Genomic DNA, 18,340 nt, shown 5'->3' with positions numbered 1-18,340 from the left:
ACACAAGGCTTCTCAGTGCCAGTGAGTATTTATAGATCATACAGTCAGAACCTCTGTCTGGCAGCAGCAGTTCTATGCTCTTTGTTGCTCCTGCTGATGTCTGTACATATTCGACAAAGCTAAATCTAACTGGAGAGCATTAAGAAAAGAAATGATGCTGATATTAAAGACAGAAGGAATAGAATAAGAGATAATATATGAATGAGGCTGGAAATGTTGGAACACTTACACTTATCTCTTACAATACACATTTGATTATATCTCCAAAACAAATATCAAAATCCTTTTTTTCCCCCCTTTTTGTTCACCCCCTCTGTGTTGTCTGTGGTGTGTGTGTGTGTGTGTGTGTGTGTAGTAAAGCGTGTGCGTGGGTGCGCGCGCTCTCTCCAGTCGCTGCGAGAGGGTGCCGACCACAAGCGCGCTTGGCTCACTCCGCTCCTGGATCCCGAGAGCGCACACAGAAAACAGACACGAACGAATTACATGGCTCTGCTTTTTACTCATGCCACATCAAATATGACTTGTTAACGCTTATAGGCAACCCCCCGTGAGGCGAACAACAGACAACTCCTCTAAAAAAAAAAAAAGAAAAAAACAAAACAAAACCCAGAAATAGAAGAGATATCAGCTGTTAACTATAGTTCCACATTCCGGCGCACACGGGGAAAATGAAGGCGAAAAACCGCGACCAAAGCTTGTCGGACTCCAGAGAGCTGGACGGATCCTATGATCAGCTAACGGGTGAGTGAGGCGACGTCTCAGACACTGGTGGCTCATGTGCATGAAGTTGCATGAAAAGGCTGAAGAGATGGAGTATGCAAAGCCGTTAATCTGTGAAGTCTGCTCAACCTATAGTAACTTGAGGTGGCTGAGATGCACAACCTGTTCGCTATCCATACCTCTTCACAAAACATAAAATTCTTGCACAAATTTGCAGTACAGTCCAGTTTGGCACATTTGGATTAAACTTGTCTTTATAGCTTCACTGGGAATGTTTAATTTATGTTGTATTCCTAAGTGAAAGCACATGAAGTAGTAAAAAAAAGCGAGGGTTGCAACTTTATATTCCATCCTAAATGCGTGCATATTCAATCTTTTCATTTCCACGTTATATTGCATGTGTGTGTGGTTGCGTAATGGTGAATATAATAGGTGGGTTCTGTCAACAGTGCCATAAGAACAGTTTGATTGAGGTTGCCTGGCTCAGCTATGGGAGACCACGTTATTGTCGCTGTCGTGGGTTTTTTTTAAGAGGAGCTGGTAGAGAACACCTGTCTGACCGATCGGATGCCAACATTAGAAAGCTCCGCCACATTCCTCAGCTTTTGGCATGTTGTCACTTTTACAGTACAAGAAGAAATCTCCCATATATTTCAGTGCGCTTTGAAACCTGTTTTTTTTTTTCCTAGAACTGATTCTTTCTTTTATGCAATAAATGTGACTAGTCAAGCGGGGCAAATGTGTGTTTTTGTGTCTGATCTGTAATAAAACTAACTTTTCCGATGTTGTCAGCTGCTATAAAGACAAATAATAGCGCTCTGTATCTCTTTTTGTGCGTGCGCAATTTGAGCGACAGCGTTTCCACTTTCCAGAGGACACTTGGCAGATGCGGTTTTATAGCCTTATAATGAACCGTGTTATTGAGTGACAGCGAGTATTTCTGCACATACCTGTTATTATCTTGGTGCTCCTCTGTATCCGAGCCCTCTCTTGAGGTGTTTGCCTGCTGCCACAGCCTCTCATTGTCACATTATTGCTCGCAGTTTCCTCCTGTTCGGGCTGTGTAAGCACCGTTTGCCTGTTAAGCGGCAGCTGCCAAAATAGCAGCTCCTCGCTTTTATGCCTGAACACATCTCAGGCCTGCAGAGGGAAGTTGTGCTTGTCCAGACAGCTGTGCGCCTGGGGCTCAACAGGGACACGGTAATCTCATTTTCATTAGCCCAATGCATTTGCAGCTAAACAGTAATTCAATGCATTCCATGATATTAGAAAATTGCAAGGTGCCACCAAGTGGGAGTGTTGAACAAAACTTGCAGGACCCTGTGTTGGGTTCATCTGTGTGTGTTTTTGTGTATGGATGCTTCTGCGTGGGTAGCCTATGCACTGCATGTGTGGGTGAGTTAAGATGCAGCAGCTTTACTTGTTCTCTGTGTGTGAGACCCATTGTTGAAAGTTTACAAAGATGGCTGGATTTGTTCCACTGAATGCAGAAACATCCACTGGGCTTCACCATTCAACATAGGTATTAGTAAGTCTTGTCAGCTAACCCACACACTGTGCTGACCGTCATGCTCGGACAAACACTGATAGCTTTGCAGAGCTTCACAGAGACAACCCAACACATTTGGACAGTTGGACATCTGTTTCTCTTGGCCACCCTTGAGAGGATTTCAGCTTTCCAATCTGCCAAATATCCCATAAAATGTTTATTAAAGGATGTATTATTGATGATTAATAAATATAAGCTTAAAGGTAGGGTAGGAGATGTTTTGCTGGAGCATTTTTTTTTTTTACTATATTGCTTTAAAATCCCCTTCACATCCTGATTGCAACCAATAAATTAAATGCTCTAACACAAAAATAAAAAATTTTAGTCACCTGTGGAACAGACAGAACTGAAAAAACACCATCCAATCATTTTAACCGGCCCATCAAAATGTAGTGATGTGACATTCACGAACAAATTGAATCTTTTGAATGGCTCTTTGAAATGAACGATGGGAACCGAGTCTTTGTAAAGAGCCATTCACTTTTTTTTTTTTTTTAAGGAGGGAGTGTCCGATTGCCTGTCAGTTTAGCGTCATTTATTGTTCTTGTTCTGAGGAGAATTGCACTGCAGTTCAGGTATTTAAGTAATTGCAGTGATTAATCACTGTTGTGTTTTGTGCAATTCTTTCCATATGTTTACACACATTTATTGTTCTTGTTTTGTGGAGAATAAAATGTTATTTCATGAGAAAATGTTTTATTTTCTTCTTCATTTTTAGGCTACAGACTAGTCCACATAATGTACCGTGATGTTTTTTTGTCAAATTCCAGCATTTGCCTAATGTCACCTCTCATGTCATGTATTTAGCCAACACATTTTAACTAACTATTCTTTTTTACGGTAAGATAATATTTACTGTCACGCCAATTAAACATCTTTAAAATGTAATGTCAATCATCACATGTAGGCTATTTACTCATTAAAACATTGGTGTTTCAAAATAATGCAAAAAACATAAAAGAGCCAGACTTTTGAACGGCTCTTTTCAGTGAACGGCTCCTGATTGAACGGCTCCCTTCAAAGAGCCAAAAGTCCCATCACTATCTAACACAAAAATAAAAAAAATTAGTCACCTGTGGACAGGACTGGAAAAAACACCATCCAATCATTTTAACCAGCCCGTCGAAATGATTGAATGGTGATATGTCTATCAAATTCAACTGCCATTTGTCCCTTCCCCTCCCCCCTCTGCGTATTGTGTATTTCCAAAATGTAGCTTGCTTGAACCGTTTTTCCAGGATCTCCTACTCTATCTTTAACAGAAAAATCAGCTTCTTCCTCTATTGGCTTTTTATCCCTTGTCCTCAGTCTAGGCTTGTACTAATAGTCTCCTGAGCCTCACTGTCCACAAGAAGTCTTATTGGTTTTTTTAATAGTCAGGCAAACCAAGAGAGAGAGAGAGATGAAAAGAGAGAGACACCAAGTCATTCATTGTAGCAGAGCAATTTACTCCTGGCATAGTTTTTAATGACTTTTTCAAAGCTGTGACTTGCATGGTTAATTCATCTTCGTAAGACGCCGTCAAATCTAAAACATACTTGGCCCTGAGAGTTTACGTTGTTATAGGGGCTGGTTCTTTCCAATAAAAATGTGTGTAATGAGGATGTGATATGCAGCTACGGATGAACTGTCACTGGTGTTTTGTTTTTGGTGTTTTTTCATATGATAAAAAGACATGTCAGAGCTGGAAGGTGGCCCAGCGTATGCAGTGTGTGTGACAGAAAAGGCAGGTGACAGGTGATTTTCGACATAATCCCCGCTAAAATGAAACAAGGGGAAAAAATAGTGTGATGCGAGTGCATGACTTGTGAGAGTGGATTCTTAAGTGGGTTTTTGTGTGGGAAGGACAGCTACAGGTGAGTCATTCTTCTTACTTGAAAGCAGCTTTTGCATGTGTGTGAGAGGAAGCGAGAGAGAGATTTTGTGTGTGTGTGTGTCTGTGGATGTGCGTATTCTCAGAGCAAAGCTGACCTGTGTTGCTTAAAGGTAGTGTGGGTGGGCTCCCATCAGCATTTGAGTGAAATGTAACCCTCTAGAAATAACTCCTTCTCAGCCTGCTACATTGTACTGAAGAGCTCCCCACTGTGTGTGTGCATGTGTCGGAGTGTGTGGACGTCTGGCATTCCCTGTTGTGTTTAAGAGCACCGGCTGAGAGATGAGAGGTAATTATAGAAGCGTGGTGCAGTAATCTCCTCTTCCACCTCACAAGCCACACTCAAGAGGAATCATATCACCTACACACACACAGACACACGACTGAGCACACACACACAATGGCTTCCCCACATATGCATGCAGTCATTATCTCAACCTTGTCTTGCCTTTTTTCTCCTTTTCTGGGTGTTGAATATTTTCTAAAAGTAAATCAGTACTGGTTCAGAGCAAGTCTGTCAGTCTAACTTTGTTCTGTCTGATGAGAACACTATGCATCATCTCATTTGTGAAAGAGCTGATGTTTTGTTTTCCATTTGTACTGAAAATATTTGAGATATATTGCATTATTTGTGTTGTTATACTGCAGGGATTCTCCTTATTTGTTTATTATTAAAATGAAAATAGGAATTGAGGTGTTTTAGTCTAAGCATTTAGTTTTTAATTTTTTAGTTTTTCAACTTATTCGTAGTAAATCATCTGTGTTCAAGATGGATAATTAAGAGTCTGAGGGGGAATTTCTTTCATTTGTCGAGTTTTGTTTTTCAGACAAATTCCAGTCTCAACCGTCAACAAGTGGTGCCAGGCAAAAAAAACCCCGCCCCTCGCAAGTACTGTAGCTTATTTTGGTGTCAATCTAGCTGATGTCATCATGTCTATGCGTGTACTGATGGCAGCATATCATTTTCCTCTACATATATGCCAAGTTTGAAGGAAATTGAAGCAAAATTGATGTTTTTATAGACATTTGAAATTTTGCCCATTATAAGAAAATGGGGGAAAAAAAGACTTAAAAAACTTATAAAAAATTTGGACTTTGACCTACTGTTCCTAAAATGTAATGAGATTTATTCTGCATCACTGGCAATCTATAAACCTAATTTGGTACGAATTTGACCAATAGTTTTGCTGCTAGAGTATTGACAAACAAACCAAAGAAACAAACTGAAGCAAAAACAATACCTCTTGCCTTCCCTTTCGGGGGCGGGGTAAAACTTGGTTGTGGAGGTGGGCTGAATATACTTTAAACTGTCACAAGTTTTCATGAGAATATGGAATAGAAGACTATGAAAATGGTTTTGCATAAACCATGACTTTATGAAATGATTGATGAGGTGACGATGCTTGATTTTATCCTGGAAAAGATGACAGTAAATATCACAGTTACAGGAGCTTACCATGTTGATTCTGTGATAGATATTAGCAACGAGGCACCTGATTTCTTCCATTCCTGCATGTCTTATTGACTCTTCACAGATTATTTTAACTGTTGACCACATGTTTTCATATCATTAAACAGCTTATTAATGCAAGAGGTTGCTGTAATTCTCGCCTAAGATTTGCTGTAAATAATCATACTTTGAAATGAGGTGGCATCAAATGACCATTTTCATAATCTATTGATTAATTTATTGATTACTCTCCCAATTTTATGTTGTATAAAATATCAGAAAATGGTGAATGTTTCTAAAGTGTAAGATGGCGTCCTCAAATGTCTTGTTTGATCAGAGATATTCAGTTGACTGTCACCAAGGAGGAAAGAAACCAGAATATATTCACATGTGTAAGGTGATGGAAACAGAATTTTCAGCATTCTTCCTCATTTAAAAGTGATTCAAACTCATTAGTGATCATCGGAATTGTTGACTGATAATTATCACTTATCATTTTGAAGCGTTTTGCAGGTAATTTGCATCATTTTCTGAAGTTATGAGCCTCTGCTAAATCAGCCTCCTGTGTAGAAAGTAGACTGTTCAGATAGGATTAGATAGATGTTCTTGTACTAGACCTAATGCCTTGTTTATACATTTAGAGGATGAATATTATGAGGATATTGATGAATGGAATCATGTCCATTTCTCAGATTAACTGCAACAATTACATTGTCTACCCCACAACAGTCAGCATAATTCTTTACATTCATTACACACACTAATTAAATCTACTGTTGTCAATGTAACTCATAACCTTATCTACGGTTGACTTCTTCCCTCAGCAGATGAGCTCTTAGAGATGCCATCAGTGCAGTATTAAATTAATTGATTATAGATTATTGATTACACACAGTGGACGTTCAGCTTTGTACCAGGCTTGAAGTCAGCGCAGACCTCTATCAGCGCTAGAATGAAGCCAGGAGCGAGGGCAGAGATGTCAAGGTGAAGGTTATTGGCTGGTCTCATGATTTACAGCCCAACCTATGACTGATGCTGAGACCCTATAGTGAAAATTTACAATTGGTGGACTGAACCGATTCCAAGGGAAAGATTGCCTTTATAATTGAGCTTGTCAGAAGAAGTTTGGCCCAGAGTTGCCTCCTTGGCGTGACAGTTTTTGCGGCTGCTAGAATGGTAATAGCCACTGGCATTAATTAAAAGCCTTGATTTAATGTGCCATCTGATGTGCCAAGGACGTTTGACATGTTGCCTCATCAGGGCTCCTCTCTGGGTTCCTAAGCCTGGCTTTCTCCTGGAAGGTGCCAGAGCTGCTGATGTGAAATGACTGGATTTCTCTACAGAGGCAAAGGCATGGAGTAGTTCACTTAGGAGTATCTGTCACATCATTTACATCACTGAAAGAAAGAGGGAAGAGGTGATAATGGAAGGTGGAAAAGAACGAGAGGAGGAAGGGATGAAGAGGCAAATGAAGGACAGAAGCAAGGAGAAAAAGAAAATTAGGTTGCAGACAGTGTTGCATTAGCCAGGCAAATCCCAGTTATGTTCTTTGGTCGTCTGTGGGTGTTCTTTGGCCTATTACAGAAATTCTTCCTGCCAATCATATCCCGCTAATGCACACTTTCCATCAGCGGAGTCCTGTAATGATACGGGAGCTTTCCAGATGACATGTCAGCTCTTTCTGACATTCAAGTTTGTGCCTCTGAAGTTAAAGTGAATTAGATGTTTACGTACAAGTTTACGTAACTGCTCATCCATCCTTCCATCCTTTACTGTCCTCGCTCTAATGTCCCTACTTTATTTCTAAATAACCTGACTGACAGTCCCCACTTAAGCTCGCTCTCTCTTCTGCTCTGTCTCTATCACACAGCCTCACCGCCCCCTCGCTCTGTCTCCACTCTCGCAAATCAGATTATATAATAATATCATATATATTTCTGTCTAACAATGTCTTCAGTGTCTCACTTTCAGTGTCCTGATTCATCCCGCCTCTCCTTCCATGTTTTCTACTTGAGTGTACTCCGATACCATTGCCTTCACTTCTTAGCTTCCCCATTGTCCATCCTCGACCTCCCTAACCCTTCTCCCATTTCTCCAGCTCTTTTCTGCCACGGTGGGACCGTAGCTTAATGAGGCTGGAAGCCAGAATCAATCCTAACGAGTTTTAATCTTTGACCAAATCTACGGAGGGCCGGGCGATCGTTAATTAAAATAAGCTCCACTCACCTCTCTCTCTCTTGGCCTCCCTTCTGCTCTTTCTCCCCTTCTCTGTAAACACATTCATTTATAAATGCCTGCTGGGGGAGGAGGAGGATGTAGAACAAAGCAACGGGAGATGGGAAGAGGGGACTTTGGCTGGGAAAAACTGATGAACTTCTCAGATTGATGATGAAGGAATTTATAGACAGTGGCGCACAAAACTGTAAAAACTGTATGAAGTTTACAGTCGCGGAAAAAATTATTAGACCATCGAAAATCATCAAAAACAAAGGTTATGCAATCAAGTACTAACTCCTGTGTGTATTATGTGACTTAAACGGACAGAAAAGAAAACATGGAATGCCTAAAAGCACTGTTTTTGTCAGTACAATGCCATAGCTATAGATGTAAGAACTGAAGTGATTTTGGTTATTATCAAGAAAACCATGGAGGTATCGTGGGGGGTTGATGGTGTCCTCCCCTCCTCAGGTTCTGTGTGCTTGCCCCCCCCCTCAAACTCAAACATATAGTAATTGATACAAATACATTATTACAACTATTAAATTATTTAACTCGTTGTATTGTGGCTGCCTCCGTCGCTACCGCCACCACAATAATACTAGCAGTTTAGACTACTGGCATTATTATTATGTATTTTTGTATTATTACAACAATTATTATTTACTCCCTCACTCCCCCCTCTCTCTTTCTCACTTTCATTCACACTCCCCTTTTCCCCTTTTCCCTATCGCCCCTAACCAAGCTATATTTAGTTGCTCTTTACATGTATTATCTTTTTCATTGTAATATGATGTTGTCATTGTTGTTTTTAGTTTGTTTACTTGTTTGATTTTCCCTTTGTTTATGTGTTGTTGTTTTTCTGTACACAACATCTTGTTAACTATCACTAATAAAAAAAAAAACAAACATGGAAAATTGCTAGATATCAGCTCTTAAATTAAACTCTTATGAACTATTTTTGTTGTTATCATTATATTTGTTCAAACAAATGTACCTTTAATTGTACCAGGCATTAAAATGAACAAGAAATTTAAGAAAATAAGGGTGGTCTGATAATTTGTTCCGCGTCTGTATTTCTACAAGAGTCCAGTGTTGTCACCTTGTCAGAGATATTTCTCAACAAGTAACTGATTGATTGACAGGAAGTGTCAGTGAGCGTGACAGAGCCCCGTGTCATTCGTTGTGCGTCTCTCTCCCTTCGCTGTACTGTCACTCACAACATCTGATCTACATTAGAGGATGGTTTTCTGTCCATTAGCTCAGCCATTCTCCATTAGACTGATATGTACTCATCAGTATGGAGAGTAGGAGAGACCAGACAAACAGTGTTACTGTGTGTTACTATGTAGGTTACGGACCTCTTACCCTTCATTCATGCCATTTGACTCTTGTAATATGTGTTTGCGTTGTAAGGGAGAAAGTCCTTTGCCAGTAGGGGTTACCGGCCTCCGTGTCTTGGATTGAAGATAGGGGATGACGGAGGGTGTGCTTATGTTTTGTGTGTGTGTGTAAAGGATGTCTGAAGGGCATGCAAGCCTGCTATTGACTGAGAGTTTCAGGCTAAAGGATGTCTGGAGGAGTCGGTAGGTGTATGCGGGTGTGTGTGCCAATATATTTCTCATTTTGTTTTACAATTTAGTGATTCATTCAGGTAGTGGATGTTTGAAAATATGATATTTCTTTGTGGTTGAATGCTCATAAGACAATGATATATTCCCCTCTCGTGGATGTGTGTGAAGTATGCGAGAACACACACACACCTAATAACTGCATGGACCTTAATGTTCCACTAATAGTGTGAATAAAAACTTAATCAAAACAAAAGTGCCTCATAAACCACCTGAGTTGTTAGAGACCGGACTGATTGGACTATACATTCTCATTCCCACCTCATCACATACTGACAGTGGGTCATTTTTTCACACAGTGTATCCAGTGTAATCCAATTTTTGAATGCATAGTATTTACTTATTTATTTTATGTATGTGGGTGCCATTTTCCGATGCACAACACTGCCATGTTTATCATTGTTGCATAGTTAGGGATAGGGAAAAAAGATTTTGGAGAAGGACTCATATAGAAACGACAGAGAAAATGTACAAATAAAGAACATTCTGGTCCCTGGCCCATGTTGTCAGTTCTAAATGTCTACATCCGAACACCTGACTCCAATGAATTTTACCATTACTTCTCATGCGTCCACTCTGCAGAAGAGAACAAATAAGACAAATGAAATCCTATGACACAAATTGTAGCAACTCCAGTCCCCATGGTGGCAGTCATGTACCCCTAACCTAGTTTTCCATTCACCAATAAACTACTTCATAATGAGAAGAATCGGGAGCAAACCAACGGCATCATTAACATATTCAAGGCAGAGCTATGCAAGACTAAAGCAGCACTGCATGCAAATTTGCCATGATTGTTTTTCTGCATTTTTTTTTTTTTTGCATGCTGGGTTGTCTTCATGTTTGGTTTTTACATTTTTTAAGCCAATATGCAGCTTCAAATTTGGAAGAGGTGCAGTTTTCGTCTTTTTCGCCTCTTATGTCAAGAAGCACATGAATTTTTATCGTGAATACACACAATATGCACTGTGCACATCTTTCCATCCCTCTGTTTGAAATGCCCTCATCTTTCATGTCGCCGGCTTCCTGTTTTAGCAACAAACACTACTTGATCTGTCCATTTACTGTAAAAATTTAATATTCATCATGTTGTCATGTTGCTTATTACTAGAGCTGCACAATATATCGTTTCACCATCGTCATTGCAATATACGTATGCACAACAGTCACATCGCAGGTCCTGCAATGTAGGAGGCAAATGAACTCAACGTGTTCTCATCTAATTTCAACCTGGGTACCTGACACACTGATTCCTCAGTTACAATTGTTCTTAATCAGTTTGCCAAAGCAGACCACACCCCTGCACATGGAGTGAGTTGCTGGTAACAATACTGAAAAAGGAGCAGTGAACAAGAGAAGATCCCCAAAAACAAAGATGTGGTGCCAAAAAGAAAAGCAACGTCAGTTATCTGGAATTATTTCAGCAACAAGAAGGATGATACTGAAACACCTGTTCTGTGTCGATAGTGCCTTACACCTGTCAACACAACAAGAGGAAACAAAACATTTAAGTCAGTGCCACACAGCTATTATATCCTCCTGAGTATTTTTTCATATCGCAGGGTTTTAAAAAATTGCAATGTCAGTTTTTTTCCAATATAGTGCAGCCCTACTTATTACTGATACAAAATTAGTTGGGTTGAGGTTCAGTTGGCATCAGGTTGCTGATGTAGGACACATTTTAATTCTATGCTGTGCTAATGACAGAGGTTGGCTCTATCGGTGTGAGTAAATCAATCCGGTTTAATATCCGCTTCTACACCGGACTGAACCGACCAAACTGGAAATTGACCCAACTCTACTCTGGACTTGCATTGACTTCTTTCTTATACCCTGCACACTGAAAACTGACACTACATAGGTACTTCAAGTGTTGAAAACAGACACCACAGTTAGTCCAAGTGGCTGTTTGTGGTGACTTGAAAGTATATATCCATATTAGTGCTCACTTTATAGCCATCTTGACACTTAATCCAATTGTTTCTCTGTGGTTTGAAAAACAGTCTTTCTTTCTGTGCCTGTTAGCTCCATATTGAGGTGATATTAGGTGATGGGATTAGTTTCCTGGAGGGATAAAAACATGGCTAAAAGCTGGTCCCTGGCTGGCCAACTGTTTCGTTGGATTTTGCTGGAATCCAACAAATCATCCATCACAAAAAAAAAAAAAAAAAAGTCTGTCATGTTTCAGGCAGATTAGATGCTTCACAGTGGGCAGAATAACACAGTGATTAAATGCCTTTTTTATCAAATCATTTAATTTAGTCTTTATGTAAACAGTTTTGTCTGAATCTCTAATCAAAGGAATTTTAATTAGGCTGAAGAATACACGTACATTCTCTGTGTCTACAGCTAATGCAGACTGTTATTTAGCAGCAAACAGGCCTGCTGGGGACTTTTCATTATGATTGTTCCTCAGTAATAATAACCTCACTGTGATTGATAGCTTGACTGAGAGTGATAACGACAGATGTGAGGCTGATTAGTGAAACCTTGGAGTCAGGTCTTGTCAAAGCCAGAACCTTGTTGACTCACACCGCACATAAAAAGGCAGACACACACACAAACTTAACACAAACACAGCTCGGACCTGAGGGACGGCAGTGTGGAGGTAGACTGCAGCCGGTCGTACAATCAATCAGTTAGTTCTGACAGAACTTTGGACAAGCTGTAGTCAATAATGTACACACACACACACACACACACACACACACACGCACACACACACACACACACACACACACACACACACAGAATCACAGCTGTGAAACAGACAAAAAGCACAGTGGTCAAAGCTTGGTCAATACCTGTCTGTTAGCCCTCCTGTCAGAATAAACATAATATCTCCCAGTGCACACATTGAGCTGATAGTCAAGTCAGACTGAGTTTAATTGACAGTGTTGTCCACTATTTCCAGCCAGTAGTAAGAGGAACTGATACTCTGCTCATGTCATAACAGTCAGGAGAGCTCAGTCTGGATTCTAGATATTGTGCCAACTTTTTAAAGGATATTGAGGAACAAAATTTGAACACTTGTCTTTTTGAAGGAATAGAAATATTCTCTCAAAGCTGGAAATAGACCTCAACATAATTATAACCACAAACACTACACAACCTGCTTGTAACTTTCTGTAATATATATATATATATATATATATATATATATATATATATATATATATATATATATATATATATATATATATATATATGTGTGTGTGTGTGTGTGTATATATATATATATATATATATATATATATATATGTATATATATATATATATATATATATATATATATATATATATACATTGTATATGAGAGCATAAACAGCACAGAATATATTGAATCATAAGAAAAACACAACAGAGACTATGATTAGAGGCACGTCGCTAGGCAACCCTTGAAATCCATGTGTTCCTGGTGTTCCTGTATGAAAATAGAAATAGGCATCCTTCAAACAGTCACCCGTTTTGCTGATGTGTGTGTAAAATGCAAACGTAGGTGTATAGCTAGATGTGGATGTGATGGTATGGAGACAGATGGTAAAGAAAGAGTGAGCAGAAAGTGACTGAACTTCGTTAAAGTGGGGTGAAGTTAAGTGTTTCGTCATTGTGTATCATGCATGAATTTAACACGTTATTCATAATCTACATGATTCTTATTAATAAGAATAACGAGAAATAAAAGCTAAATCAACTACTTTATTAAGTGTTCATGACCAAACTTCAGCAAAGAAATTCAGGGTATGAAATAGAAAATGGATACATATAGATACTGAAATGCAAAATCCACAAACAAGGCATTTACATTTTCCTGCCCAATGCAATATTTATTAAGGACTTCATTTTTTTCCTTCTTGCTGTTGTAAAATAGCGTCACTCACTCTCTACTTGCTGCTGTCAAAGCCTCTGTGGCTCTGAAAGACACACAGCACCTCTGTTTTCTTATTCTTATTATTCATATCATTATTATTAATAAGCATGAATGATCAAGAAATCAAAACCAAGTGCTTTATAAAAGTTGTAGTTCTGGCCATGTGTATGAATGGAATCTCTTGAAAGCCATGGTATTCTTCACATTCTGTTTGGGGATCATTGTTCTGCAACCATTGGCTTACATTTCATTGTCTTTAACTAACTTGTATGATTTTGTCATCTTTGCACAGAGCTGAAATTGTTCAGTTTCTGCAAAAAAAAAAAAATCTCCTGGACAATATGATGTTGTCCAGCATCATTAACTCCCTAGCAGGTTTATCTTCCTGTACTCTGGCCCAAAATGGCTGCCTTCACCGCTGCTTTTCTGTCAGCCTGAGGCCAGGTTGTCACGGGGGACACTTCCTGACAATTTGGTATTTATCGCTCTCTTGAGAGATGCTGAAGTCAGCCAAATCCTCACCCAACTATGTAAATACGCACACTACGACAAGGTAGCAGGCAGCGGGGCCTATTGCATTTTGGAGGCCACGATATGGTTCATAGTATCATAATTGCATGAAAGAAGGGTCTTTAGAAGCGTTGAAATGCTGAGCTTTGAGTTTTGTGTTTCATCTCCACAGTGCTGTGTCGTTCTGTATCCTGCCTCCACTGTTTGACCAGCCTCTTATTCCACTCAGGAGACCACGACAAACTGCACACTTGTATATTCTCAAGACATGGATGTTAGGATTTGAACAACATAGCGATGTACTGGAAATGCATTTACTTTAACAATCCTTATTGCACAAAAGTCACTCAAGGTGTTTGCTTTTTGGCTTTGGGGCCTGAAAAGCTTATTTTCCCCCCTTCTATCTCCCTCTGGCACTGGTAAACCAATTACTCACACTCCAACCTGACATTCCATAAGTGCTTCTCCCCAGGCACCGAGGCCTGGCACCAGAATTTCATAAGAGTTAATAGAGTATCCTAATGAAGTCACACACACAAACATTCACACACAGCCTCATACGGGCAGGTTTGATTGATTGTTGGAGTGACAGTTGTGACAGCAATGGGATGGTTGGCGACCATGAGCAGTACAGCCACTGACATAACCATCAGAGGTGAACCTGCACCTTATGTTAGATAAACAGTGAAGAGAGAAGCACCGAGAAGGAGAGAAGGCAGTGATTAGAAACCATATGGTACTATATGTAAGACGGAGAGAAAATAGGAGGAGTTTGACACAAAAGAACCAGTCAATTATTTTTGAGTAGTCAATTAAGAAACAAAGTCATTTGTCAAACAGGAATGAATAATAGAAATACATTTGCTGACTATATTAGGTGTAAAGTTTTTCTTCTATACCAAGGGTGTCAAACTCCTTTTAGTTCAGGGGCCACGTACAGCCTAATATAACCTCCAGTGTGCCGGATCAGTAAATAATAGTATAATTACCTATAAAAAATTAGAACTCCAAATTGCTCTCTTTGTTTTAGTGCAAAAAAATTAAATACTAGAAGCACTCGGAGAGCACAGACCTCTGACAAGGCAGATCAGTGTCCTGGATTTGGATGAAAATTTCAGGAAATGTTGATACTGGCACAAGGAAAAAACGATTACATTTTGGTGGTGATCGGGGGTGGGGGGCCCAGTGATCTGCCTTGGCGGAGGTCTGCGCTATCTTTTCTAGAAAAGCACTTGTAGAGCGCAGACCTCCGCCAAGGCAGATCAGTGGGCCCCCCACCCCTGATCACCACCAAAATTTAATCATTTGTTCCTTGTGCCAGTATCAACATTTCCTGAAATTTTCATCCAAATCCATCCATAACTTTTTGAGTTATCTTGCACACAGACAGACCAACAAACAGACAAACCAACACCAACAAAAACATAACCTCTTTGGCGGAGGTAAAAATCACAAAATGGTTTACATTTATATACTATGCTTTCACAAAAAATGTGGAAAAATAGGTAAAATTTTGATAATATCATGCCTCAACTTATCATTTATACATATGCATTACAGGTTGCAGTTGATCTTCAAATGCACAAAACATTTAGGAACAAGAATAATATAATAAAATGATTCTATGGTTGGTGCAGTGGATAGCACTTGTGCCTCACAGCAAGAAGGTCCTCGGTTCGATTCCAACACCAGTCAGTGGGGGTGGGACCTTTCTGTGTGGAGTTTGCATGTTCTCCCCATGTCTGCGTGGGTTCTCTCCAGGTACTCCGGCTTCCTCCCACCATCCAAACACATGCACTGATAGGTTAATCTGTTAATCTAAATTGCCCATAGGTGTGAATGTGGGAGTGATTGTTTGTCTCTATATGTCAGCCCTGCAATGAACTGGCGACATGTCCAGGGTGTACCCCACCTTCGTCCATAAGTAGCTGGGATAGGCTCCAGCGACTCCCATGACCCTAGTGAGGATAAAGCAGGTTCAGAAAATAAATGAATGAATACTATATTAATAATAATATTTTGGAGAGTTTAGAACTAAAATGAGTTTGAGGATGTCGCATATTCATCCTGGTCGGTTTTGGCCCACGTTTGACACCTCTGTTCTTTACAATAATCTGTTGGAAAATCATCATATACCTTGGACTGTTTTTACTAATCAGTGTCACATAAGAAATGTCATTTGTAAAGGTTAAATATTAAAGATTTGTGTGTGTTTGCGTGAAGTTTGTATTGTGCTGTAGGGTCATTGTTTGTTGCTGAGTCTATTTTTAATGCTAGTGTTGCACAATATTGAGGAGCAAAACAAGAATTGGACACAAGTATAAGGATTTCAAACTCCAGGGCCTCTACAAACAAAATTAGTGCACAGTGGATGTAGAGAACTGCTTACACAAACTTCACTAAAGCACACTCAAATCTTACATATTAAACCTTTAAGATAATGCAGCACTTGTAATTAGAGTATCCTCGCAATTTGAATGTTTTGGACTTAAATCTGATCATGTCTAAAAACCAAATCATTGTCAGGCAGTGTATATCCCTCATTGCCAACTTTGTCATTATACAAGTGCAAGTCCATAGGTCCAAATTCTGCTGCAAACTGAATTCATACAAAATATTATTACCATTATTTGCCATCATGAGTTGTGACAGTAGGTTTTTCTGGGGTTTTGGGCATAAGCTGCCCCTGGAGTTGTGCTGTGGCTGCCACACTAACATCATTGCACCGTCCAGGACTGTCCTTGGTGGCCTGCTGGGAGCACGTCTTGACACCTAGTCATTATCTTTACTCTGGAGAAACGTAAAAGTCAGCCAATTTTTCAGCCACCTCCAGGTAATTATATTTTTCGCTGGCATTTTACAATGCACTTTGAAAAGCCCAAGGCAGACAGGACGGAGATGAAAACACACAAATAGGATCGACTAAATTGAGGGAATGAATTACTTTTATATTTATGAAATGTATTAAAGATGATGGGTGACTAAAAATGTCTTCCCTGCATTGATGTATTTAATCGAGTTGCTATGGCTGACCAAGTTTGATATTTAACTCTCGCTCTAAAATTCAAGGGCTGTTCAGCAGCAGTAACCAATTTCCAAACCATCCTTCATGTTATCATATATTTATTAAAGCTATTACGAAAAATGCACTTAGAGAAAGTCACAGCGTCTGTCTGAAGGTTGTTTTTCGGTCACAATCTCTTTTTTAGAACAACAAGATGTTTTCTGCTAATGAGGATGAATTTAGGAAACGCTGATGCACACTCAGAGAAAGTCATTAGGAAGGGTAACGATTATTAATGAGGCCAGTGTAAAATTCATGCGCTGAAATATGGGCTTGTTGTTTCCTTCCTGTGTGTTCATAACTGCAAGAGGCTCTGTTGGGTTTTGGCATCAAAGAGCACATCACTGATGGTGTATAATGGCACTCCTGACTGTCACTGAGCAGGAGAAGCACAGTTCGAGGATTGAACCAGTTAATTACAGTGGAAATTTAAGGTGCATTAATATGACTGAAAAGTTCTCATGTTGATGCTAATGTTATTTTTATATAGTAGTGATATTTGGACGCGTGTCAGATTCTCAAGTCCCTCCATATTCATTATTCATATCCCTTTTTCCTTTGCGTCATACCTGTTTTTACTATTACTATTTCATTGCTGTGATTGCTCCTGGTGGTTCTATGGTGTGTAAAAGTATATTAATCAAGGCTTTAATTTGTATTAAAACTGTCTTGTCTCACAATATAGTCTGCAATGTTTGGTTTTAATGCCAGTTTCTCATCCAGGATTAATAAATCTAAATGTTTTCTGTATCACACAGCCTATTTATGAAAAAAGCACTTATTTATTGAATGCAATTCATTTGTTGTTGCCACAGATGGTTGCAGGTCACTTGAATCTTATTGTAAATTCAGTTAATTCCAGTTGTTATAATCGTTATTGCAACTGCTCTATTACCTGAGAATTATTATACAAATAAATCCAGCTCTTCAGCTGTTCAATCCTGGAACTAGCTTCTTTTTAACTTTAATTTAAAAAGTACAGTGTAAAGTAAATACAGTTCTGAATCGGGATGCTTGTCAAACAGCTTAAAAAAATTAAAGAGGCTTTATCAGTTATTTTACTATTTCATATCATTGCTGTCGGGCGGAAACCTCTTATGTCCAACATTTTTCAGGAAACTGGAAAAACAATGTGTATTCTAAATTAATGGAGTTAAGAGATGTAGACACATGCTGTTTTCAGCACTTTTCATTGGTTAAAATATTTCTAAAACTGTCAGGCCAATGTGAAGACTGATCAATAGAATTGTGTTATGACAAAAAAAAAGATCAAAAATGGACTTATGATATAAAAAAACCTTTTATTTAACAAAACTGTTAATTACAGTGTAATAACAACTACAAATTGATTTACACTAAAATATGATACTGCAGATCAGGTTTATCAAGAACAGCAAAGTTACAGTACTGGTATGGATTGCAGTGTTCGTGATGATGCATAAGTGTCCACTGTGT

General features: G+C 39.1%; 1 protein-coding gene across 2 annotated transcripts in view; it reads left to right on the top strand.

Annotated features, from left to right (window-relative positions):
• Nucleotides 1–416: 416 nt before the first annotated feature.
• LOC115433783 (Kv channel-interacting protein 2) overlaps nt 417–18,340 on the top strand; it is a 166,842-nt gene continuing 148,918 nt past the window's right edge. For both annotated transcript variants that reach the window (XM_030155279.1, XM_030155275.1), the window contains exon 1: nt 417–741. In XM_030155279.1, the coding sequence (XP_030011139.1) occupies nt 669–741 (73 nt within the window). In that variant the 5' untranslated portion in view covers nt 417–668. The remainder of the gene's footprint in view (nt 742–18,340) is intronic.

The sequence above is a fragment of the Sphaeramia orbicularis genome, chromosome 15 (assembly GCF_902148855.1).
Source record: "Sphaeramia orbicularis chromosome 15, fSphaOr1.1, whole genome shotgun sequence".
NCBI classification, from domain to species: domain Eukaryota; kingdom Metazoa; phylum Chordata; class Actinopteri; order Kurtiformes; family Apogonidae; genus Sphaeramia; species Sphaeramia orbicularis.
This window is presented reverse-complemented; position numbering and strand designations above follow the sequence as displayed.